Source organism: Toxotes jaculatrix, chromosome 4, assembly GCF_017976425.1.
Source record: "Toxotes jaculatrix isolate fToxJac2 chromosome 4, fToxJac2.pri, whole genome shotgun sequence".
Lineage (NCBI taxonomy): Eukaryota > Metazoa > Chordata > Actinopteri > Toxotidae > Toxotes > Toxotes jaculatrix.
This window is the reverse complement of record NC_054397.1, coordinates 10,194,054-10,219,664: the sequence shown is the minus strand read 5'-3', so window position 1 is coordinate 10,219,664 and position 25,611 is coordinate 10,194,054. Positions and strand designations below refer to the sequence as shown.

The 25,611-nt window shown below is 41.5% G+C and overlaps 1 protein-coding gene across 1 annotated transcript; it reads right to left on the bottom strand.

Annotated features, from left to right (window-relative positions):
• Positions 1-5,114: 5,114 nt before the first annotated feature.
• Positions 5,115-24,675, bottom strand: cxxc4 (CXXC finger 4). The gene is made up of 2 exons (XM_041036823.1): positions 23,851-24,675; positions 5,115-5,366 (listed from the first exon to the last, which is right to left on the bottom strand). The coding sequence occupies exons 1-2, from the start codon at positions 24,673-24,675 to the stop codon at positions 5,322-5,324; spliced, it is 870 nt and encodes a 289-aa protein (XP_040892757.1). The 3' UTR covers positions 5,115-5,321.
• Between the last annotated feature and the right edge of the window lie 936 nt (positions 24,676-25,611).

The window sequence follows — 25,611 nt, the reverse complement described above, 5'->3', positions numbered from 1 at the left end:
CTGCTGATTACTTCCACCTTGTCTCCCTCGTCAGGAAATGATTCTGACACGCACTCACACCCTGCTTTCTCTGCATCAATATGCGTGCGATGGAAAAACTGCAGACAGTAAATAAATAATGAAAGACAAGGTGGCGGTGGTGGTGGGGGGGACGAGGGAAGGAAGGAGGCTCTACGTGTCGTTCTCTCTCTGTCTCTTTCTCTGTCCTCTGTGTGAGTGCGAGTGACTCAGTGTGGGAAAATGTTATGTGCGTTGTGTAATGGTATATAAGTGTGTGCAGCATGAGTATCTGTAAGTATTCAGTCCCCTCACAGCTGAAGATGGATAGGAGGAATTGGGATTTGTTACACAACAAGACTATAGGTCAAAACCTAGTATATGGCTGGGCCGCCTGGTAAACTGTTGTGGAACCGCTGTGAATAACTACTTTCATTGGAAAGTAGCTTGAAAAGTCACTAAATGTCGCTCGATGATGTAATAAGCTAATTAGCATATCTTGACGTCACTGCATTGTATTTGCATTCTGCCTACTGTCAGCTGGTTTCAGCCCTTTACCTGTTTGCTACTCTCCTACGCACTGTGCTCATATATACAGTAATTTAGTACAGCCAAATTTGCAACAAAGCTGCTCTCATTTACATGTTTTTTCTGTTTCTGTTGTGAGAAAATGGAACAAGTATGAAATAGTGACAGAAATGTGGCCCATTAAGACTACATGTTAACCAGCAGTCAAGACTTCTAAAATCCTGGTTTTATAATCGTGGCATCGCCCTGAAAAAAAAAAAAAAAAAAAAATCACCAAACACATAAATCAAAGACAAAGGCTGTGCTGTGATGTGATTTCAGTTATACTTGCAATGATCACTCAGAGAGAAAGTTAGAGACACATAGAGAGGTGTGCCTGTGGAGGGACAGCCCGGCCTTGCGCTCTCAGGGCATTACTAGTGATTCTCTTTTGGAAAGTAGCTGAGGTTTGTCCAAAAGGTCACTAGATATGTTGCTAGGTGCTTTTTTGAAAGCCCGTTTGCTAAATGGGTCTGAATCTAGTGACAAAGGTATTAAGTTAGCAACGCTGGTTGTAAACGCCCCCCCTGATGACATAGTAGAAACTGTTTATGCCATTTCATTTTGAAGGAGCAACAGCCAATGCGAAACACTCAACTGGCCGACCAGTTGTGTAACTTCATCAGTCAGTCAGTGACAGACATTTGCTTTTAAAGGGCAGACCTCGCTGTTGCAGTCCAGTCAAAAAAAATTTACTTACTGAACGGGATTATAAAATGACATAAACAGTTTTTAAGATGGTATTAACCTTGAAATTAGAACATAAAATGCACTCACTTTGTTTAAATTAAAGTGACAGGTTAATTTTACCTCTGTCATTCAATATTCCTTCAGCATTGCATTCATTTTCTAATAGTACACGTCCTCTCTTAGCACCTCCTCACAGGAAGGTGTTTGAGTTTTTCCTCTCCTCAGTGCCAAGAAGTATGCCAGTAGAGTGAGGGAGCATTCTCAGTCAAAATCCCTAAAGGGATTATCACAGAGACTCTGCATTTCTGTGGAGGACACAGAGAGGGTAAGCACATCTGATTGGCCCACTAACCCCTGGCACACAGTGGCATGACTGGCATCACAGGGACCTCTGCTCATCTTAGTATTTATTTGAGTGACAGCTGATATTCAGCCACTCTTAGTTTTGCAGGAAGGATCGTTATGAAGCTTAAAGGCGGAGAGAGAGATCTGTGTTTACTGTTACAGTGTAGAAACCATCCACCTCTCTGTAGAATACCCCACATCTTTGCTCTGTCAACAGGACAAGTGAAGATTCATTGCAGTCCTGTGGCTCATCTGTGGCGATGCCATAATGACATATAGGCCTAATGATTTGTTTGTCTAAAAAGTCATTTCAGCTTTCTTTAACTGATCAAATGACTTCATCTCCAGAAATGCTGCACTATTTGCAATAGTAATTCATATGAGTGACTTAACCATCAGCATATTTCACTGGGATGTGTGTACAGTTGGGTTCAAGTAGAGTTCACTGCTATAAAATCTTATTTAAGCATTATTGAAAACTAGTACAAATTTTATTTCTAAAATGATGTTTCTCAAACAGAATCACATAATTTCTCGCTAATACGGGTCACCAAGAGGTTTGTTAGTTTTTCATTGGAAGAATTTAAAAATCCCGGGCGGCTTGGTGGTGTACCGGTTAGCATTGTCGCCTCACATCAAGAAGCGTTTAAATCCACCGGTTGGGGCTTTTCTGTGTGGAGTTTGAACATTCTCCCCTTGCTTGCATGGGTTTCCTACAGGTACTCTGGCTTCCTCCCACAGTCCGAAGACATGCAGATTAGGTTGATTGGTGACTCTAAATTGGTGTGACTGTGAACATGAGTGGTTGTTTGTCTCTATATGTCAGCCCTGTGTTAGACTGGCATCTTGTTCAGGGTGTAGCCTGCCTCTCTCCTTCTGCCTCTCAAAGTCAGCTGGAATCGGCTCGAGCACCAGCACTAGCCTGCCTCTGTGTTTGCACTTGGGTCTTCCCTGTCTGTGTGCCTACCACCAGCTGTGGCAAAAACATCTATCAAACAAAAACTGAGAATTATGCATGGGTTTTGTGTAATTTAAGAGCTAAAACACATCTTTGTTGTTATACACCTCAGGTGGCATTTATAAAGAAATTGTCTGACATTTTGGAAAAAACACATATTGGCTTTCTCTTCACGAATTAGAGATTGGCACAACTCTTATGCACGTTGATAAATAACTTAATAACTAACAAACTGTATTTATTTTATTTCATTCTTACCTAAACAGTAAAAGCACCACTTTCTGTTCTATGTGGACTTAAGTTTTGTAACTATTCTTGGCTTTAACTGAAGTATGTGACTCCAGCTAAAACCACAAATAATTGTTTTTGCTTGTTTGTTTAAGTAAAGATGAATCAAGCAAGATAAATCTTGATAATTAGTCATCTTTAGTGAGGTTGGTAAAACATTTTTTTGAACTTCGGAGTGACCCAGGCTTCTTTCCCATCCTTCCAAAGTTATGCTATTTGTGAGCCTGTTCAAAACATTTTTGGAGGCTTGAACCTGTGGACTTATGAGGACTGAGGGCTTGCTGTATATTCCTACCACCCTGCTAGCTTGCTAATGCACTCCTGCTACCTCTGTCTCTGCCTCTCCCTGTCTGAAACAGGAAACTGAACATTACTACTGGGGCCTGAGGACTTTAAATCCCAGTTCCAGAGCGCAGAGTGGGAGGTGGGGTGGAGGGGGGGGATTAGAGAGAGCTGTCTCTGATGTTATTTAATCTCACCAGCCAGGGAGTGAGCGAGCCAGCACACCCCTGATGCACGTTATCAACCTCTGATGACCAGTGAGCGGGATTGGGCGCCTCAGACGCCGCATGGCCGCCAACTCTGCCGCTGCAGAGCACTTCAAGTCATCTTCCTGGCTGGCCCTAACCAGTCAGCGGCTCAATTTGGGTGATGGCAAGCGTGCTCAGTCAGGGGAGAAGTCGGTCCCGGATGATTTCCTCCTTCTCTGCTCGCTCTCCTCAGCAGTGACACCCCTCCCCACCTCAGCTACAGCCCAAATGTGCCTCTGTCCTCCCTTTCCCTCCTACTGCTGTCCCTCTTTCCCATAACAACTCCCCCCACCTCCTACTCCTGAAACCCAAAGACCCGGCGATCGCTCAGTTACTCAAGCTATCTCAGAAACCTGTCTTGCCCCCCCCCGCACTCGCCATCCTCCCTTCTCTTGCTTCCCCACATCCCTCCCCACCCTGCATTCCAGCATGACAAACCACATGGGATTTCAGTAGTCCTTTAAAGTCTGCTGCCTCTGGGAACCACTCTTCTCCATGCAACATTTTAGTATTCTAGGGAATACGTGACTGGGGAGGCAACCAATGCTGTTATATTTCTGCCATCTCCTCCTGGTTGTTATTTCTGTTGATGCTTTGCAGGAGGGAAAAAAAAACAGGAAAAGGTTTATCGTGTGATCATAACTGATCACTGATAACTTTCTTTTTTTTTTAAATTGGTGGATTTATTTTGCTCTCGGTCTTTGGTGATTCCTGTACATCAAACATTTTCTGTCAAGATGTCTTTTACCGAAGTCATTTTTTTTTTTATTTTAACACATAAAAGCATCACAACAACAATATACAAATTCTTAGTAATCTTTAAAACCAAAACACATTTACACATGCAACAATAGGGTTTAAGACAATGAGTAACTTATTGAATAATTTCTGTTTTTGGAATGTGTTAACGTTACTTTGAAGGAGAAAGGACTGTTATTTGCTCTGCAGGAGAAAAGTCCGGAGTATCCCTTAGCCCCAGAACAACATCTGATATGTCAAATATGTATAGTATTATGTAATTAATTCTAAATTTGAATGTTTTCAAAATAACCTACAATTCCTTTACTGGCATTACTCCCTACCTTTTAGACAGTTAACAACCTTTAGTGATCCAAACTGAAAGAAAAAAAAAAAAACAACAACAACCCAAGTAGATATGTTAAAAACATGTACTCGGACCATCTTTGAAAATATGACCTCCAGACAGCAGTGCGTCACAATCAAATGACGCCCGATTTGATTTTAAAGAGGAGCGACTCACCACGCAAGACAATGTGCCCTGTTCTGCAGTGAGTCCACTCAAACACGTCACGGGGAAACAAGTCAACAAGCCCATCACAGAAGCACTGCTGCCATCCTTCACGTTGTCGCTCTCGATGAGACACATCACACTGCCGGCGACGGTCTTAATTTTAGAGTGGCATTTCAAAATGTGGTTTTCAGGTGAAATAATAAGAAAAACTAGAGGATGATTTAGTTTCATAAAAGAATTGAAGAGTCAACAGAAATGAAAGGTTGAAGAATAATCAACAGAATAGATTATTGCTCCAGAGTAAAGTGTGTTGTGTTTTGTTATATCATCAATCCTTGTGGCCTCTTCTGTTTGACGGATTCAGGATGATTGTATGATTGTCTGTTTGAGTCCTTTACATAGGATTGGCTGTAAACCTACAGCCACGACACTGAAAACACATTCATAGACACCAAAAATATACATTATGATACTGTCAAAAGGTACAATAATTACACAGAAAAGGAAATTACAGAGTTAAAACAACACCATTATCTTTTCATTTATCTTTTTGTCTGTCCACTTTTTCTTCTCTCATCCTCTCCAAATGTGTTGAGCATGTTGGGTTCTGTGAACCTATCGAGTGCTCCTGGCAGAGAGTCAAGAGTCCCACCTGCTCTCTTGCTGCTGGATGCGGCGACCACGGCTCGCCTCTCTAAAAGAACCACCGAAAAGCTTCGCCATTGTTGACAGGTGTCCTCTGTGGAAGACAAAATGTGAAGGGCACATTTTAATTTGCAGGTTCTGAGGTCACTGTCATGTATTCCCTCCAACAAATATATTTATATATTCAAAAATTACAGACATATTTAGCAGCCAGTAATCAATAATATTAGGACCAGTGGGGGGTGGGGGGTGGGGGGGGGGGGGGGTAACAGCAGTTTGAAACAGTATGGACTCTATGTAAAGTAAAAACCCAGAAGGGCACTTAAAATGGCCATGAAGCACAACCACCAAAACAAGTTTTTCATCAAAGAGCCAGCCAAGGTGATTACATCCACATCCCACCCACACCCAAATAATCATTACGCTGGATGAAATATTCAATACAAATTCCCAAGAAGCAACAATGAGGCATTTAATTACTGCAGCTCTAGCTGCAGTGAGGGGGAACAGTGCATCATTTCAATTTGAGCCCGCGCCAGCAGCTGCCCCTCCTCTTTCTCCCCAAAACCTCTACACCAGAGTGACAGCCTCTCCCTTCCGAAACTCATTTGGAAGTCAGAGACATAAAATACTGAACTCTCCCACCAATCCCCATGACCAATTAGCACATTTTTTGATTTTTTTTTTTTTTGTGCTGTTGACAGGGGGGGAAATGGTGCATAATCACAACTAAAATCACTTTAGTCTGAGTGGAGGGCAATTTGACATTTTAATACCAAGTGTCATCCGTGGCTCCTTAAAGGCATACTGATGAGCGCTTCAGCACCAGTCAGTCTCCTACACTCAGGCTTGTAGGCAGAGTTTTTGGGCTGAATGTATAAAGTATTTAGATTGTACAACAGGGCTGGGCAGTAATTTAATATCAACATATACAGACTCTTTGTGGGATCATATTGTGACAATATGATCATATCATGTTGAAGTCTTGTTTCCGGAAATGAATGATTCCAAGCATTTGTAAGTAAAAAAGTAAAAAATGTGAGTAATTAAGTTTTTGGTTTGACGTGTGAGAAAAGTTTTGTCTGATATAATATATAATGCATAGCAGCAGAGGTGAAACAATTTGATTATTAGCCAGTTAACAGCAAATTCTTTGCTGTATATTAACCAAACAAAAAAAACTCCAATAACAATTAATTAGAAAAAAAAAACATGAAATGAATAAACGTGTTTATTAAACAATACATATAGTCTTCATAAAATTTTAGCATGTTCCTTCTCTGCAGACATTGAACCTAAACTAAGCTGCACTATGACAGGTACTAGCCCAGCATCACACTAATTTTGGACACATACATTCCTTCCTATGTGTAAAGCAACCATTTACCATTTTTTCACACCACATTAAGCAATTACTATTATCCTTCCAAGTGAATAACGGAGGGACCCAGAACAGCAGGATACCATTGCCACCAATTTAAAATCGTGGATGAAATGAAACACCATCAGGTTCTGGAAGGGTCAAGATGCTCTCACAGATCTGATGTTTTCTTTTTGCCTAATTGCAATGAGCTGTTGCCCACCCCCTTGTTATGTCACTGTAGCGCCATTAATTGTATTTTATCATTTTTGGAAGCAATTAGGCTTTTGATAAATACATTTCCTTGTCATTTCTGCTTTTTATGTGATAGAAGAAAAGAACAGGATGAAAAAGGATGGGTGAGTGGCATGAAACAAAGGGGCTAAGACAGTTTGAACCACACAGTTGCTACTTTGTGATCTTTATCATGTGAGCCACCAGAAAACATTCGGGGGGAAATCGTAGATATATAATTTCCCCTGATAAATTTGTTTTGCAATATGTCGAGTTACTTTGTGCTATAGAATACAAGTGATGCTCTCCCCACAACTGTTGTTTCCTTCTGAGTCCCCAGAGTAAAAAACACATGAACATGTGAGCTACGTATGGATGATGTGGCCTTCTTTGGCAAACTGACCACTGTGCAGTTCTTCATTTTTCTCGTGGCTTTCGACATTGTTCTCACCACTGAAAGCTTTAAGTACTCTGAAGTTTAACTACTTCAACTTAAATCAACTATTCATAACATTTCCAAACATAAATGTCTGCTTTTGACTCTACAAATGATCATATGATCATGGTCATATGAAAGTGATCAACCTGACCCTCTTTACAATCAATTATTAGCTTAGTTTTTTTTAGTTAACGTCTTCCTATTACGGCACACGGAAGAGAGCACAACAAGCATGTATACATTTGATATGGTGCATCCACATGGGCGCTTTCAGCCTTAAGCTCTGCTCTCTCGGTTTAGAATGTAATGCTCTAAGAGGCAAAGAGGAGAGAAAGGGGAGATGAGAATGTTTATCTTGATCCATATTCTCACATTGATCAGTCCCTGGTGGAAGTGCGGCTCGCCAGAGACAATAATGACCCTGATCTGGGCACTCGGCATGTCTCTGTTTTGTTAAATTCCCGCGTTATCGATCCATTGGGGCTCTTGAGTGCTGCTTGGATTCACTCCCGGGCCTCGGCACACTGCAGTGACCAGGCACAAAGAGGGCTCAATTAGCACAGCTCCGCATTGTCTGCTCCCCCACCTGCATGTGCCTTCAAAATCACTCCATCAACCGCCAGGGAGAGTGAGGGAGAAAAGACACAAGAATACAGAAACAACACAGACAGAGGGAGAGACAGAGGGAGAGACAGAGGGGGGATGAAGTGGGAGGAAAGAGAAAAAGGCGGGGAGAAGGTAAGGGTTGATAGTGTTACACCAGGGACACGGGAGCAACACCAAGGTTTCACCTCAAATCAAGACGCCGTGGCAGCAGCTCAGCCTCATGTCAACACCGCTGCCTCTGCAGCAGAGCATACCAAACAACCTGGCTACAACGACACACTGAGGGAAAGACAATTTCCCGCTCTGGCAATGAATGCACACGACTGAGTATTGAACTGACTGAAGGAGGAGGAAGAGATTTCTCCAGACCTCAAATTAACCCCACCACACCGCCACAGTAGGCAGTGTATTCTAAGTGTCTGCCGGTGGCTTTTGGTGATAACAGCACAGTAAAACTGACATGTGGTGGAATAATTCTCTGCTGAGTCTGGCGAGGCAGTGTGCGGTCTCTGGGCAGCCATGACACCCTGTGATCCTAACTGAACCTGGCAGGTGCAGTTAATGGTGAAGCCACGTCGACGGCTGATTGAGACGACGCGGTAGAAAGGCGGCACTGGCTAGAACGGGATGTTGAGTCATAATCAAACAAGCCGGACTAAAGCTGAGTCTGAAAAGGCAGCTCTTACCTCTGCAGGGACACATGCGTGTACACACAATATAAACCTCCAACCACAATTTTAAAGAACCAGGTTAAGGCCAATCCTTCCTATCTTTTCTACACAAATAATAAAAACACACGAACAGTCCTCAACCCCCAGCCCACCCCTGCCCTGCCCCTCCTCTCCCCTGCAGCCTTGGCGTCACACTGAGCTGGGGCCAGAGATAAACCACTCAAGACGATGAGGATGATAATGGCAGACGCCGCAGCGCCTCAAAATTCAATCAGCACCGGGACGTCAATGTGAATGAGTGTAAAAGTGAAATATGCTCGCCGGCGTGTGTTAAAAGACGCCACACAGGGCTTGCAGAAACAACAACAGGCGATGAAGAGAACGATGAGGGGAAAAGCAAGAGAGGGAGGGAGAAAAAAAAACAAGAAGGGGAGAGGAAAAATGAAAATAATGTGTCTCTACTACTCTGCTTCCCAGCACAATCCCACTGGCATTCTGAGCAGACCTACTTTAACCACAGACTGTGAATAAATTACCCTTTTGAACTCGGGGTGATTGCAAATGTGCCCCGGTTTCTCTTGAGACATGTCTGGCACTAACCCTCAGCTCTATGCTCCCAGCCAGCCTTGTCACAGAGGCCCCCCCCCCCGACCCCGCATCCCCGCCACTCCCCTCCTTCCCACTAACACACACACTCAAGCACACGCACACACACAGGCGTGCACAACATCATAAAACTTTTAATTCACCATAATTACGGGTGGATTTTTTTTCAGACTACAAACTCGCCTTCTCCCCCGCTCCTTTTCTGTCTAGGAATTCTCAAGAATCTCCTCTGACTCTGAGATTAAAAAGAAATGTGTTTGAGATGAGAAAGTATCCTGGAAAAAAAATGTGTAGCAGCGGAAAAAATCAGAGAGAAGATGGAATGGATAGAAGGAGGCCAGAGATAGATATGAGGAAGGCAGAAAGGCAGAAGGAAGGGAGGAATCTCAGGGAGGAGCAGTGGCACTGGGCAGGTTGAATAGTGGCCTGTGGGAGTGTGTGCTGATGTGTTTCCGAATGCTCATTATAACACATGGCCCATACATTACCCTGACAATACCCATTATTTATTAACTTACACACCAGGAACCAGGCCACTTTTCATAACTGCAATCCTTTGGATGCAGCTCTGACAGGCTGCAAACAAAATATATACAAATAAATACCACTGTCACCCCCCCCTCCCCGTCTTGACACACACACACACACTCACACTCAAACTCCAGCTGACACTGCTTTACTTGTGTGGACGCTGGCTGTTTTTTTTTTTTTTTTAAACATAATTACAAACACTTTTCATACAGGAATTTGTGCTCAATCCCAGGTCAGTAAATTTGTTTTCTTTTTGACATGAACACCTTGTACCTTGCATGCTCCAGAGTCTGTGATCATTTCAATATAAAATGACAACACGTGGGGGAAATGACTTTGATTATTTTCTTAGGTAAACTGGTGGTGAGGGAGACAAAACTGGGAGGAGATGAGAAGAAAGAGTAAAGAAAGAGCATGTTTCATCAGAGTCAAGGCAGGAGGACTTTGAGAGCCAGCCAAACATTCAGGACTGATCTGCAGGTCTAAGAAAGAAGGGGGGGAAAAAAGTTTCAGCGGTGCAGTCAGCCTTAACTGATGTGTTATATATTGCCTGTCACTTTATTCTGCAGGAATATTGGGGCGTTGCCAAGCTCAAACCTGGAAGGTATAGCAATCCATCACCTGCACTGTTACCAGTGTTGGTGAGTGGGGGTTGAAATCTCATCTTGAGGCTTGTAGCCAATATTCTAGCCACCCAATGCCGTTTATAAAAGGTACCTCTCCAAGGCCGCTATCACGGACAGACCACTCATCTAGTCATCCACACGCTACTGCCCCCAGTCCTGCATCACAACACGGTAACGCAGATTCTGCTCTGTGCACAAGTTTAAACCTTGAATATTACCTGCATTAAATTAAATCTAAATCATTATTATAAGATAGCGCAGTTGCCAGAGGCGATTGTATTGTCCCATTCAGATACAGCAAACTGTGGAAATTGAATTGCACTGAACTGCAAATTACATTTTTTAAAATTAAACTTAAAATATGGTTAAAATCTACTCAGATATATGTGGTTTTCATAAAATACTATTTCAAAACTATAATATAAACAATTCTCCATGATCTTTAACTCCACAATCTTACAGTGTCATGGCAGCCAGCCAGCATTTCATTTGGAACACTATCCATTAGCCTAATTTTTCACTAGTTCTACAGACTGAAAATAATAATAACAACAAAAGCCAAAGAAAAGATACTAAGCAGTATGTATGTAGTTGTTTTATTTTAACAGTCCTGATTTATCGAAGGCCTCAAATGAAATAAAACTGAAGGTCTGAAACAAATGCATTCAGTCCTCTAACAATTTGACGACATATTTCTGCTATTTTAATCGGTTAAGAAGCATCTAATTCTTTCTAAAGAAATATGAGATCACTGGACAGCAGTCTACGGAGTGAGAGGAGTTTAAATTCCTGTGGTGTGTAAGAACACAGAGGTCACATACCCACTCTCATTCCACACCATTCATTTTTCACAGTTGCCATAAATGATGGATTCAAATAAATCAGAGCTGTGCTTTCATGGCGAACCCTAACTGCAAGTGAAAATATCATCATTTATCATGATTTAAAAATTTTTTTAAATCAAGGTTTGTGATTTTTAAGTATTTTTTTTGAATCAGCTGTAATTTTTACAACAGCATTTCCCTCCCTAATCAATGTGAGATCAAAACCTCTACAAGGTTGACAATGAATTTTCAGTTTGTCAGCCCTTGGAGGGATCTTTCTGCTTGCATTCTGCCAAATCCTTAACTTATTTGATTTTCCATAGAGGACTCTAAGACTGAGATATTAACAAATCTATTGGAAAAACATAAGCTATCCATCCTCTAAATGGAATATGTATTCGTAAAACTTCCCCACTTGAATGTGCTGAATATGCTCACTGCACTAATGTACACACACAAAGAATCCAAGTACACCAATGTTGTGAAAGCATTTCTCCACTGAAATACAGCTACAATCTTTTAATTCAAGGTCCAGCATTGCACCAGGCATCCATTCGAGCAAATCAAGCTAAGTGTATTGCGGATGTTAGTGAGTAATGAGGAATTTGGGAGTTTTTTGCTGACTAGGCACGTATGGACTGGGGGTGGTAGGGGAATGTATGATGGTGTGCTTAAGAGCTGTGCCTGGGAGAGGCGGGGTGGTCACAGGGGGGAGATTAGGCTGAGGGGCAGCGAAGGAAAACCAAATCCATCTCCATCTCAGAAACATCCTAAAGCAGATTACTTACTTCAGTGGGAGAGGAAGAGAGGGAGGGAAGAGAGAGAGTGAAGAGCAGAGGAGCATGAGATGGATGAGGGAGAAGAGGAAGAGAGAGAGAGAGAGAGCAATTAGCATAGATCCAATTCTGGCACAGTCCTCTGACTTGATATTTGACCTTCTGCAAGAGTCTTGCCAAATATTGCCCGAGAAGCGCAGACAGACCATATGGCAAAGTGCTGCTGGAGGCTGAGTGCAGTGTGACTCCAAGCCTCCGTATGCTAATGGGGGAATGTAATTACAGTGCAGTATTCCTGCAGGACGTATATTTTACTAGCCCTCCATAGGAGTGGATTTGCGGCGAGACGGGCCAAGCCTCAGTGGCTTCAGAAAATACACTTTTTATCAAACAGTCAGGGAGCCATTGAGTGGATAGTGAAATGGAACCGGCCCAGTTTAACTGGCGCCGCACTGCAATGTGTGACTTTACGAGGTACCGCAGTGGGTATATGTCGATAGCAACTGAGACGGCTACGGGACAATGCTTGAAAATGTAAATCCACATAGAAACACATACGAAGGAAACTGCTGAACTGCAGTCTGCTGCTGTCCTCTGGACACGCCCCCATTAGTGATGTCACAGCAGATGTTTTCCATCACCTGCCAAAGGCAAAACACCTGCTGAGCCATTGACAGCGCTGACTGGGGCGTGGCCTAAGGAGCAAGATACCGGAAGGTTTCAAACCACAGAGTGCAGTCCAGCATCAGATTTCTGTCTTTTGTGAATCACTGTGAATTTATCCTTTTAATCGTGGAATATTGACCAGCTTTGCCTGAAGAAAAGGGAGAGTCCAAAAACTATCTGAAGTATAATTAACAAGTGAGAATGTGGCAAATAATCTAAATTGTAAACAGGTATCCAACCAAAAAAAGTATTATATATTTTTTAGTTTTAGTATTGCTATTTTTTTTTTTATTTTGTTGAATCCATCTTCCCTTAATCAGCAGCGTGGCTGTTATTGTTTTGACCTTGTGAGTGTCTCTGTGTGTGTGTCTGTGTCTCATCATGGTAAAATGTGGTCTTGGAGACAACTACTGTAGTGTGATCTACCACAGAGGTGGTTTTGAGTACTTTGGCAGGTGTTTTTATGTCTGTCTGTCTGTGGACAGATTTTGTCACTGTTTAGAGGTGTGTAGTTGAGCTCAAAATGAATGCCAAGTTCAAACATGGGTGCAGGTTTTACTCAGTAATTCATCAGCATTTGTCATTAGAATAAGACACTATGGTAGAAACAAGGCTTTAAAGATGCATATTTCCTTTTTAGGAGCTTACACATAGTCAGGTATGCTTTAATAGTAACACTAATTCAGTAACTATTTGGATCTCTCTCATCCCATAACAGAATATAATCTCACACAATCCTCCTACACAGTGTGAGATATCTAGGTTAAAAAGGGAGCGACTTTTTGCTGCTGAAACAGTGCTCAGACGCTGTGCTTCTTCCATTTATCATGCACGGAAAATCCCTGCCCACACAGACGGAGGCTGAGCTGACCCTTGTAGGAAGAAACTGAGGCAGCACCCTTGGGTCAGAGGCTGCCGTATGTAGCTGGGATCACCTACCTGCTACTAAGTACAACAGTGCCGGCCTCCACTTCAATTAGCTTCACCTAAGTACCCTTGTCCAAGTAAAGCAATTTTACACAGGGCTGCTACAAAGCTAACTCTCCTCTGGGAGCAAACCCTGTATGGGAGACAGCAGAGACGCTTTCAGGTGCTGCTGAGATTTCAGGAAAACAAAACAAAGAGATGCAGCGGAGAGGTCAATTGAGCACTGAGATGGGAAATCAGAGCAGGGAGAAGGGCAGGCGTTGTCGGATGGGAGCCGTGGAGGAGGGGGAAGATGAACAGGACACGCGTTTGAGTGTGTAGATACCTGAGGGATTTGGTATGGAAATCCCCAATTTCTCAGCCAAGTTGCAGCCCTTTGAACAGCGGAAGACGTCAGCAAGCACGGCGAGAAGCCATGTGGGTGTAACGAAGCGAGGGCTAAGCGAGGCAACATGCTGCCAGTTCTCTGAAATGTTAAATTGAAATGCAAAGTAGGAGCAGGCCTTCTTGTTTTGAGCAGATTTCTCAGCATCTGTGTGGGAGCCCTTAAACTCAGAAGGTCTATACGCAGAGCTCTGCATATTTACTGTAAATCAACATAATATTTAGGTTAGGATTAGAAAATACACACAGCTCAAGTTGAATCTTTAACTGCATTCAGGTAACTGAGACTTGAGACAAATTAAGCTGTGCATCAAATTTAGTGAGAAACAAAAATTTCAGTTTAGCGAATAAGATTTTGAATATGCGCGTCCAGTTTTCATCTGCTTATACTTTTATGCTTCTTCTGAAGAATCTATAGGAAGGAAATGCTGGTACTGACTCACGTAGGGGTTAACAAAGCATGAGAAAAGTTAATGTCATTTCGAAGTCTGCACTTAACTTCCAACAAGTCATTAGAAACTCAAATTGGATACTAATGCAGTGGCTTCCAACCTCTGGATCTGGACCCCCCACAACAGAGGTGCAAAGAGGAAGGAGCCGGTGAAAGATGTGAAAGTAAAATTTCCATACATTTTTTTTTCATTGACAGTGCTGGATGACTCACAGTTGAAGCACTTCCACGACGCTCCAACAGGCATGGAAGTTCGCTGGTTGAATCATCAGTACAAAAGACACACAACTGTGTTAGAAAATATTTGGTTCTTTAAAGTTGAGGACACAAATCTGTGTACACAAAAAAATATGATATATAATATATTACTTAATTCAGTTTGTGATTCTGGGTAAATTTTGGAAAAAGTCAGCCTGCTTTGCTTGAAACCACAACAACAAATTGTTTTGACTTTACTACAGCACTGATTTGTGTCTCTCACTGGCTTCTTCTCCATTGACAAGGCAGCTGAGGCTCATGGGTACAGCCCTCCTCCTTGCCAGACTGAATTGGAAAAATTAGCATGACTTCTCATAAAACAAAGTTGAAATGTTTAAAACTGGTCGCCATAGCATAAACCTATGGTATGGTTCAATTTTCTAGATGTTTCATTAAAAGGAAAATTTCTTTCAGACTAAAGAAAAACACTTTCACTTTATAACTCTGTTGGTTATAAGATAAATACTGCATGTTGACCATTTACATTTGTTTATGTCTCAGTTTCATTTCGGTTTTATTTAATATAGCTGAGATGCATATACAATAACACTGTAAGGTCAGATCTCCAGACATGAGGGAGAAAACCCTCCTTCCTAAGAAGGAAGAGAAACAAGGATTAAAGTCATCTAGTTAGAATCATAAGACTAATATTCCACCTGGAGCAACCTAAAACGAGGAATTACATAAGTAGGCTTTAGTTAAACTGGAAAGTGAAACTTAACAAAGATGAAAACAAGAGAGATATCGTTAGGAGAAAGCCAGTGGGCAATGTAATATGCTAAAGGCAGCATTTAAGACAGAGCTAATCCAAGCAGACTCCCTCCCTGCTTAGTCATTCCAGCACCACGCTGATCAGACGGGGAAACCGGTCACAGTTTGTCAAAACACAGCTTGCACTCTGAGCAGATTGAAATCATTTCTCTATACAACGGAACGCCACAGACAGATCTTTCGAGGAGTGACAACAAACTGTGAACAGCTCAATGGTTTTTATCAGTCGTGGAGGACAAAGGGGCTCTCTGCTCAGGAATGAAAATATCCACCTGATGTCATCAACCGGTGCATCATAAATCCTATCCTTTGCCTGGGGGCCGCAGACTGACTTCACGCCTATGTGACACTCTCTAACCCCAGGGCTTCTATCAGAAAAAAAAACCTTGAAATATCTTTCTGGGCATGGTGTCAGATGCTTGCCATGAAATATTCATAATCTGAGAGCAGAGCCACAATAGAGGAGGTGGCAACATGCAAGGATTTGACTTGCAGAAACTGAGACGCTTAAACCACGTTGACTGATTTCTCCCCTCACCCATTGTCACTCACGAAATTCGCTTTCACGTCAGTTTTCGTGGATGAATGGCACAAAGCCATCTGTCAGTACTGCCTTTAAACCTACAGATATAAAGTCATTAGTGTATCCGCGGAACTGCAAATCTATTGCCCTGTATTTTACACTTCATCTGTTTTGCCAGCTGCAATGAGGTTAACATAGATTGGATACAGAGTTGTCTTTTTCCTTTTGCAGCTCAATATTATAACGTGTATCAAGTCGCTCTGCAAGTGAAACAATTAAAGGAACATTCTGATGTTTTCCTATGCTCTAACCCATCGACTACACATAAGTATGCTGCCAAAGAACAACCTTTTGAGAAGGCGTAAAGCTTTCTCATAATCCTCTATTTTCAGTTATGATCTGATGAGTTACACAAAAACTTATTTTTTAATTTATACATCAAAACTGACAATTATACCTGAATATACCTGTAATCTATAGGGTCAAAGAAATGACTGATTGGGTCTCAGATACAAGAACCTACCAAATTCATGCACTGATTATATCAGTTTAACAAAAGCAGACCAGATGGATTGTTTTAACAAAAAAAAAAAAAAAAACAGTGAAAAAAAGAGCTTCTTGGAGGGAAAGAAATATTTGGAAAACTTTAGGCAGTGACAGGAAATATATAAACAATGTAAATAATGGGTTAAGTAGTTCAAAGAGAAGTTCATACTGTTTTAGCACTTCCACTTCTGGAAGTAGTGACCAGATGGGCTGGTTTATAAAAGAAAGACATTGCATTTTCCCAGATCAGTCAACAGGTTAGAATGACAAGTAAAATCATAAACAGGTAATCTAAAATTAAATAGCAATATCTTAAGGAATTGCTAAAGCAATGTTTTTTTTTGTTTGTTTTTTTTAGCATTCCGTAGCAAAGTATTATCACTGCAGCAATGGTGTGGTCTGTTTACATATAAAACGACTATAGTCCATATGAAGGACCTCACTGATCTGGATCCTTGAATTTGATGCACTATAACAAATCCTGGCATTGAGGGCAGGGTAATGTCTTCATCTTAGGCAACAAGAGCTGTCCAGTCAACCAGAGCCATAGCAGGAAGCAGGTGTTATGAGGACAGTTTTGAGGTTTGGCTTGAGGAAAAGTGTTAGAAATCGATAGCAGAACTGTAATTTAGTGGTCTGTCAAAGTGATCACTGTTTTAGAGAGAGAGAGAGCAGGAGAGACAGAAAGAGAGACAAGAAGTAAAGCAAAGGTGTACACTGAAATACAAATCATCATATAGAGCACATCATCAACACCTTGGGTTCAGTGCAGGTCTGAGCTGACGCTGCTTTTCTTTAATATAAAAATATGAACATTTCATTGAATTATTATAAACCTACACTATGAATCTGTGGTGATTTGTGGTTGTCCTCCTAGCAATCAATTCCATTCTTTTTAATTGCATGCCTACTTTAACATGATTGTCAAATGTGGGTTAAGTAACCCAATAAAACTACATGACTTTGCCCCTGCTGACTCTCCAGCATGAACTCTTCAGAAACCTGTGAATTCAACTCTGTTTAGCAAATAAAATTACCGTACGAGTTACATGAATCTCGTATAACCGGGAACTACCAAGCATTGCATTAATCAATGTATTCACCAAGAATATGATGGGAATGGTTAAACAACGTCTTACTGTTGCGTTAGTGTACAACCAACTTGAATAAATTTGGTTGAACATGCTCACCAGCTAACTAATTGATATCGGGTATAGTTTTTTCCAATAAGAATTTTCCATTTGTCCATTTCCATACTTCATCACTTGTGCTCATTATAGCCTCCAACTGTGTGGAATAGCCAGCTTTGATTTGATGGGTTTTCAACATCCCTTAGCTTGGATGTCCTTAAAAGTCAACATATTATAGTGGCTCTATGACTATATATATATTTTGCAATCTAGCACCACAACTATAATCAATCACTGTAATGAGCATTAAATTACAGAGGCTCTATGACTGTTCGAGAAATTCGGTAACAAAATACTGAAAATGTGGAAAACCATGTTCAAAAACAACTTTTCTAATTTCACTCTTAATGTTACATCAGTTCAGTCACTCATTTGCCACTGGCCTTGTTGCACTTACTCAATTAAGAATATGCATACATATGGAGTTTAATTGTTACATTAGAGCCAAAACATAACAGATGCGCAGAAATCAAAGTAAGTCAAGAACTCGTCTTTTTTTTTTCTGGAGAACAATAAAAAGAAGCACCTTGTTGCGATGCTCTCTGCTCGTTACAATCCCCTGATGCATTTACTGAAGACTTTTCTCTCACACTTTTTCATACAGGCTCTCAGTAATGACGAGATACCTTTTAACTTCTCAGCCAGAGTCAGCATCAATAATTTATTCTCATCTGTTTAAAATTTAAAGTGCCACACATTAACGTCCTCCCGCACCTGCTCTTTCACGCTGTCCACCCTCCACTGGGCTGCTTTTCTACCCCCATGTCTCTCTCTCTCTCTCTCTCTCTCTCTCTCTGTCTCTCCCCCTCTCTCTTTCTCTCTCCTCACTATATAATAAAGACAATGACGATGAGTTCTTTTTCACTACTGAACCAGGGATGTTAAATCAAACAGGGGCAGAGCAGGCGACAGAGCACATAATGTAAGGCCATCGTCTGGACGCCTCCGATTACGCTTTGGCCTTAATTGGTGGCAGTGGCAAAAACGATGAATTCTTTAACAGTGCCGTGTGGTTGTGCCTTTCCGAGCACATCGGCAAAGGCCTAAGGAGGACAGATACTCTGTGCAAATGGAAGTTGACAGAAAATCCACACGGCACGACCAATCTAGGGGAAAAAGGGCATGACAATGAATAAGGGGGCCCATGCTCTTAAGTAGCTGACGGCAGCTTGCAGGGAAAATGTGTATAATTAAGCGGTCTGCATCGTGGTTCAGATGGCAGAATCCTATTGTCTTGACAGGAGCTTAAGGTTGCCCTTTAGGTTGAGATGCGCAGCAGCGTACAGCCTCATTTTTCTTTTTTTTTCACACACCCCCAGACCTCTGCGACCAAATTAATCTGCAGTTTTAAAGCTTGAATAAATCCAGTAAGTTAGAGATCTGCAGATCTAAAGGCCGTCTGTCCCTCAGGCTTTTCCTTCTCTGCTTTTTATTTTTTTTTATTTTTTTTTTACCCCCTCTCCTTTGCCCACGGAGATTGGCTGGGAGCACTCCGTGTTATCTCCAGGGAGGCAAAGGTTGGGGGGATGGGGTGAAGGCCACAGATTTATCCTTATCTATTCTGAGCACACCTAAAACAAATTAGACCTGGCTGCTGTTGCTTATTTGGCTCCCACACTCTCATTAAGAGGCTGAATCCAAGCTATTTTCCTCAAGGTCCTGCTTCCTGCCATTTTGGGCCTTGTCTTTTATCACAATAGCAAAGGTTTCCAGGCAGCCATGCCACCTTTTCATCTCACCCATTTCATGTACTCATATCAATGCTGCACAAAGAACAGAGGGAGAGAGAGAGAGAAAGAAAGAGAAAGAATATCCCTGTGCTCTAGGTTTTCCTGCACATGACTTGATGCTGGCCTTTGACATTTGTTAACTGGAGGAATGATCCAATTCTGTAGATTTGGATCTTGTTTTGCCCTCTTCCAGCTTTTTCTAGCCTGTGTTATACTACTAATCAATTAGGTACCTCTCTGGATGTTGTTCTTTCGAAGATTTTGCTTTGTCTTTACAGTATTATGAACAGAAGTACTATTTAAGTAAAATTGTTCCTGTCCATGTGGTCACCAACCCAGTGAACTGGCATATAAAATCCTATGATTATGAGGCATGTGAGGATGTTTCTATCTAAGGTAATCACAAATAGGGATGTTGTTTTAGACATTTATATGAAGGCATTAGACTCCGGATGTAAAGGCTGCAGTACTGAGAGTCATTTGGAAGCAAAATCATGAAAAAAAATGAAACAAAAAAACCATTTGGTTTTGTTACTGTCTGGATGGATCTTTCACCGAAAGCATAGTTTGGGTGTAAGTCTTTCTTTAGCGATATACTCCACTGGTCAGACTTTTGTCATAGAAAATCTTTTGGTCAGCTTCACAGAATTATGATTTCCAACAAATATTGTAAATTATTTAAAACAGTGATTCCCAGCATGAGGGCTGCCGACCCCCTCAAGGGGGCCTAAGGTAAATCCAAATGGTGACAAGATGATTAAATGCATCCAAGAAAGAAAAAAAAAGCTATATTTGTGTTACACAAATCTATGTTTAGTAATTCTTATTGTAAGTATAATATATTCTAATTATTTAATTTTTGGCCATTTGTGTGAAACAATTTCACATATTTGGGCTGTACCAAGGCCATAACCTATGACGCAGGGTCACAAGCATATAATGCTTCTTTTTAAGTGGTCACAAGCCAAAAAGATTGGGGAGCACACAACTTAGAAAATAAGGACATTTATCCCCTCACACAATGCCAGCATTAGTGCCACAGTGTAAAATAATTTGAAAAGTAAGTCATGCTGGCAAGTATTACTTTTACATTTACAAAATGTAATTCTCGCTCTGCAGACATGAAAGTCAAGTTGAGGTAAACAGGTGAGGTAAACAGAGGTGAAGACGCAGCTTGCCCACATATGAGCATTATTTCATTTAAAAGTTAATGAAGGACCTCTGAGCCATCAGAGCTCAAGCTATGCAAAGGTAACTGCTCAGGAAATGTTAGGTTAGATGAAATTCCTCTGCCAGACTAATCCATCCTGGAGCCTGCGAGCAGCACAGAGACAGAGAGAGAGAGAGGGAGCAGAATCTGCTGCAGAACAGCACAGCAGTGACACAGGGCAATTCTCTAGGGCCTTGCATTAGCGCGCTAAATTAAAGGGGGTATTAGATTAAATTGGCTCTCCAATTTCAGGGGTGTGAGTAAAATTCTGATTTGCATTTTCCACCGCTGCTTAAGATATAATTAGTTCAGGGTGATTCCCATGTGGAAAACACTGACAGCCAAATCTAACTGGCTGCCAGTAGCTTATCGTCTCTTCCAAAGCAAAAGGTACACTCTGCTCATGTTTGGTGTGTGTGTTTGTTTGTTTGTTTGTGAGAACAGTATGTAGTAAGAATGTGGATGTGAGTGTGACTGCATGTTCGCGTGCGTCTTTTTGTGTGTGTGAGAGAGAAAAAAAACGAAAGTGTGAACGTGTGCTGCTGTTCATGTGAATTTGCATGTATAGGCTGTAAATTCTTCTTCTAAACCCACTCCAGCACCTGATTCCTCACACTTCTCAGTCAAATCCCACTGAAATGTGAGCGACCATTAGCACCATCAACAAGGTGAAAAAACCCACTCCTTGTTAATGTACGTATAAAAGTTAAGACTGAGCGAGGGCACAACTTCACACCTCTACGATGCCTTTAAACTCAAACCCATTTCCGCAGCGGAAGGGGCACCTGTAATTACAGATGCAGAGTCAAAAATAACAATTACTGCTGGAGAAGTCCATATTATGAATTACTGAACTCAGTGAAGGAGCTTTTTAAAGCAAGTGTGGATTTGTTTGAGGGGTTTTCACACCCTTGGTAATTCTAACCGTCTTTGCAAATGGATGTTTTCCAAAAGTGACTCTACCCATGCATTAAGAATGTGAGGCCAGCTTCCTGGACACCTGTTTGGGACACCTGTTAGTACATGAAATATGGAGTCAACATTAAATGAGCTTCCGATTAACACCTCTGGAGTGTCCAAGCCATAACCAATAACCCATCAGTGACCTCTTTATTCAAACTGTTAAACCCAGGTTTCCCCATATCTGCCCCCTTATAGGAAGCATCAGAGTTTTCCACACTGTGTGACAGTTCACATGTGTATCAGCTTGTTCCAACACAGGCAAGCTACAGTACAAGATATTCCCCTGACAACATGGTTTTTATGGCTGCGCTAAATGGAAATAATCTAGATACAGTATCTCCATTTCACGCTAAAAACCTCTTTCTTATCATTTTTGTCTGTAATTTGAGTCCTACTGTAATAGTCTCATGTCTTAGAACAATGAAATATGATGAACATTTCTACTTTTTTATGTAAATCAAGTTGTGTCAGGTAGTTTCTAAAATCAGATTTCTGTTGATTCTACAGCAGAAACCTGCCTTATTCTTTCTTGTTTGAAGATTAGAGACACTAATTTCTGGAAGTTTCTTGAAACAAGTTGGTTCTTAAGTGAAAACAGGTTGAAATAATCTCACTGAACTGGCAGATTTCCCCCTCTCCATGTTTTTGAGAAAACATATTTTTTAGAACTTGTCCAGATGAAGAGTTTTTGCAGTGTACAGATATTTTTCCAAAAATTTATTTCCATTCGAAGCTTTGGAAACTTTGGAATCTTAACTAAAATTTGAAATAAAGCTCAGCAGGTTTGGAAAAAAACTGATCTATTTTAGTTTCTCAAATTCTGTTTTAGTTGCAAAGTGTTAAAGCTTTTGATGTTTGGGACTCCTGTAAAAACCATTCAAAGTTGCAACAATTTTAAGCAGGGGTATTAGGTGAATATGAATAAGCAGAAAACCTCTATGTAGCTCTACAGTGTAGAGTACATAAGACATGAATGATGAAAACTATATGAATAAATAATCATATATTATGTCACATGGAGCTTGTCACCTCTACTTGGTCAAGAACAGGCTTCAACATTTGAATTCAGGCACAGTCTCAGTCTACTTTGAATATTTCCATAATTTCCTGAAAAGGGGCAGGCACAGGCAAAGGTGATATATTTACATTATAACTCATAAGAAAAACCCACCTAAATGAACATAAAGTATTATCTGTATAAACATTTATAAAAAAATCTATCATGGATTCATAGTGAACCAAAGAAATCAATACACAGTGTTTTTCCATAAGCATAAGATTAGGTAATATTTTACAATTAACCTCTTTTTCCTCTCTATGTAATCACTTAATTAATGAGCAAATCATCAGGCCCTCAGGTTGCATTTGTTGGTGACTCATCCATACAGGCTCATGTTAAATCAGTGAGCAAATTCAAACTCTCAGAGTGAAGAGAACCATACTTGCATCTTAACATTCATATTCTACCTTTGCCCTTGATAACCAAATATCATCCAGTAAATAAATCAATTAAAATGAACCTTTAAAAACAACACCGCTCTATGATTGTGTCCTAATGAAGCCTCTTGCTACTTGTCAATTAAGCCAGGGCTTATCATGTTTTTCTCTTCTCTAAGTGACGCTGATTTTTTCTGCTTCTGCACCCTTCCTCATATGCATCATGCCCTAGATTGATCCATAATTGGCCATAATGACACAAATATAGAATGATTTCATCTCAACCCCACTGTAGATGCCCAATCAATTCATACAGGATCAGTGGGAGAGGATCTGTCTGGGTGCTTCACTACCCTCTCCACACAAAACTTACTTGGGGGCTGTTTTGAGAAACGCCATCAGCAGCCCTGCCATCACTCTCACCATCTCTTGGTGGTCGGAGGCTGAGGCTTTGTGGGATATTGATTCTCCCCATCCAGAGACGGTTTCCATAATTGGTTAAAATGACCGGGTGCAGAGAGGGATGGCTCTCTGCTGAAAACCATTTCCCAGCCCTGCTTGGAGCTGAGCCAAGCTCGGGGTTGTTCGGATGCGTTCCAGCCCCAGCCTGACTGGCAGCAATTAGGGGTGTCTGAGCCAAGCTCAGCTTGCGCTCCGCACAAACACCCCTAATTACTGCCAATTAGGCTAGGCGGGTAGGCAGATTTGCGAAGCCGGGGGGATGTTCAGGCATGGGTGGGCATGGAAACAATTTTCAAGGGCTTAGAACGTGACTGGATGAAAAGGTTAATGCTTTGGAGTGCAAGGGGATAATAACAAAAGAAGGGGAAGCAGAGCCCCGGTTCTCACCTCCAGCGATGAGCCTGGCTTCTTCTTCAGCTCCTCGCATTTCCTAAATTTGCAGATCTGGTGGCCCGTTTTGCGGTTCCGACAACTGCTGCAGACACCACAGTTGATTAGCCGCCTGCAGGGTGCACAGACCCCACACCTTTTCCTTTTCTTCTTCGCTGGGTTTCCACTGGATGCCGAGGAATTATTCTGTGGGCAGTCTGCCAGATTGGCAATTTGAAACGCACTGTCTGTAACGGCTGCTGAGGCTGCGGGGGAGTGAAGGGCTGTCATGACGATGACCCCGGGAGGTAATGAGATGCCCCCTAAAGCCGGAATAGCGGAAAAAGTTCCAACGCGTTCTGGGAGATTCATTATCTCTGCTTCAGCAGCGCCGCATTTCAGCTTGTTCATGCATTCTCCTGCTAAAGGTCTGCAGTGTTCGGGGGATAAGGTAGAGAGGAAATTATTATTTGCCATTTGCAGCGTCTCTGGCGGCACGCCAGGCTTCCCCGGCCTCTGGGAGTCATTTCTATGCATGCTGGTCCTATTAGGGTTTATTGCCGCTGATTTCCTTCCCCAGAGCATGGCGTTATCGCAGTTCCAAGGGGACATGCCAATTCTAGCACTGGGAAAAATGGGCGTTGTGATGCGGGCAATCTTAGCAGTCTGTGGAAATGCCCCATTGGTTTTATAAAAGTTTGCAAAAGACCTGTACCTTTCCATTTCTGCGTTATAATCCAAAAGCTGGCTTAATCCACCATCCTGAAGATTATCCTTTTGTAAGAGAGACACATCTGCATTCTGTCCATTTTCAATGCAAAGTGCATTGTTTATGTTAGACATGGCTGGGGAATGGTTGTCAATGTTCAGGAGAAGAGAGTGAAGTGATGGTGGCCTTTGTTGAACTGAAGCTGGTTACGAACAGTGTGCTACCATCCTGGATTATCTTCTCCAGTGCTAAAAGCAAAAATAAAAAAATAAATAAAAAAGAACAGTTACACATAAAAGAGGCAAATGTTTTCATTCTCATCAGATTTCATTTCACTGCTTCAGCTTTTCTCTGAAGATAACAGCTGAACTTTTGAAGACTCTTCTGGCACATTGTTTACGCTCTGACGTTTTATAATGGAACTATCACAAACAGTCAGAACTGATCTTCATCTGGTGACAATAACGTGATAGTCGTGACAGACCATCATGTCATTATTATAATGAGGGAAAGAATTAGCATGCTTCAAAAAAAATGCCACACTTTCAACATGTTTTAGATGTCTTGTCAAGTTATTCTTACATATTTTGAAGAAAGTCCAATCAGCTACTCCACAGAATGAATAAATACATTTGAATACACAAGGGTGCATTTCATCAAAACGTAAGAGTTTAATATTCAATCCAAAATATCACTTTTTTGAAAAGTTTGAGGAGAGCCTCGCCAGAATTCAGATTATGACAGCAGCAGCTACAAACACAAAGACTTTTACCTGAGGCCTGCAATATAAGCTCTTAAAAATAATCTTCTTTGGGTGCCAGGAGGAACATAGTGAAATATTTTTGATTTTTTTTTTTTTTTCATCTTATCCAAATAGTAGACGTGGCCCATCCATGTAAACAGGGCTCTGTCCGGCCTCTTAAGAGCACCTGGTATTCATTCATGGCCAGCTCTGTTACATTTACTCAATGACAGCACAGATACCCACTGGTGAATTTACATCCAGATCATGGCCCAGACCAACTACAGTGTCAGCTGCGTCAGGATGGGATGTGTGTGTCCAAGTGTGT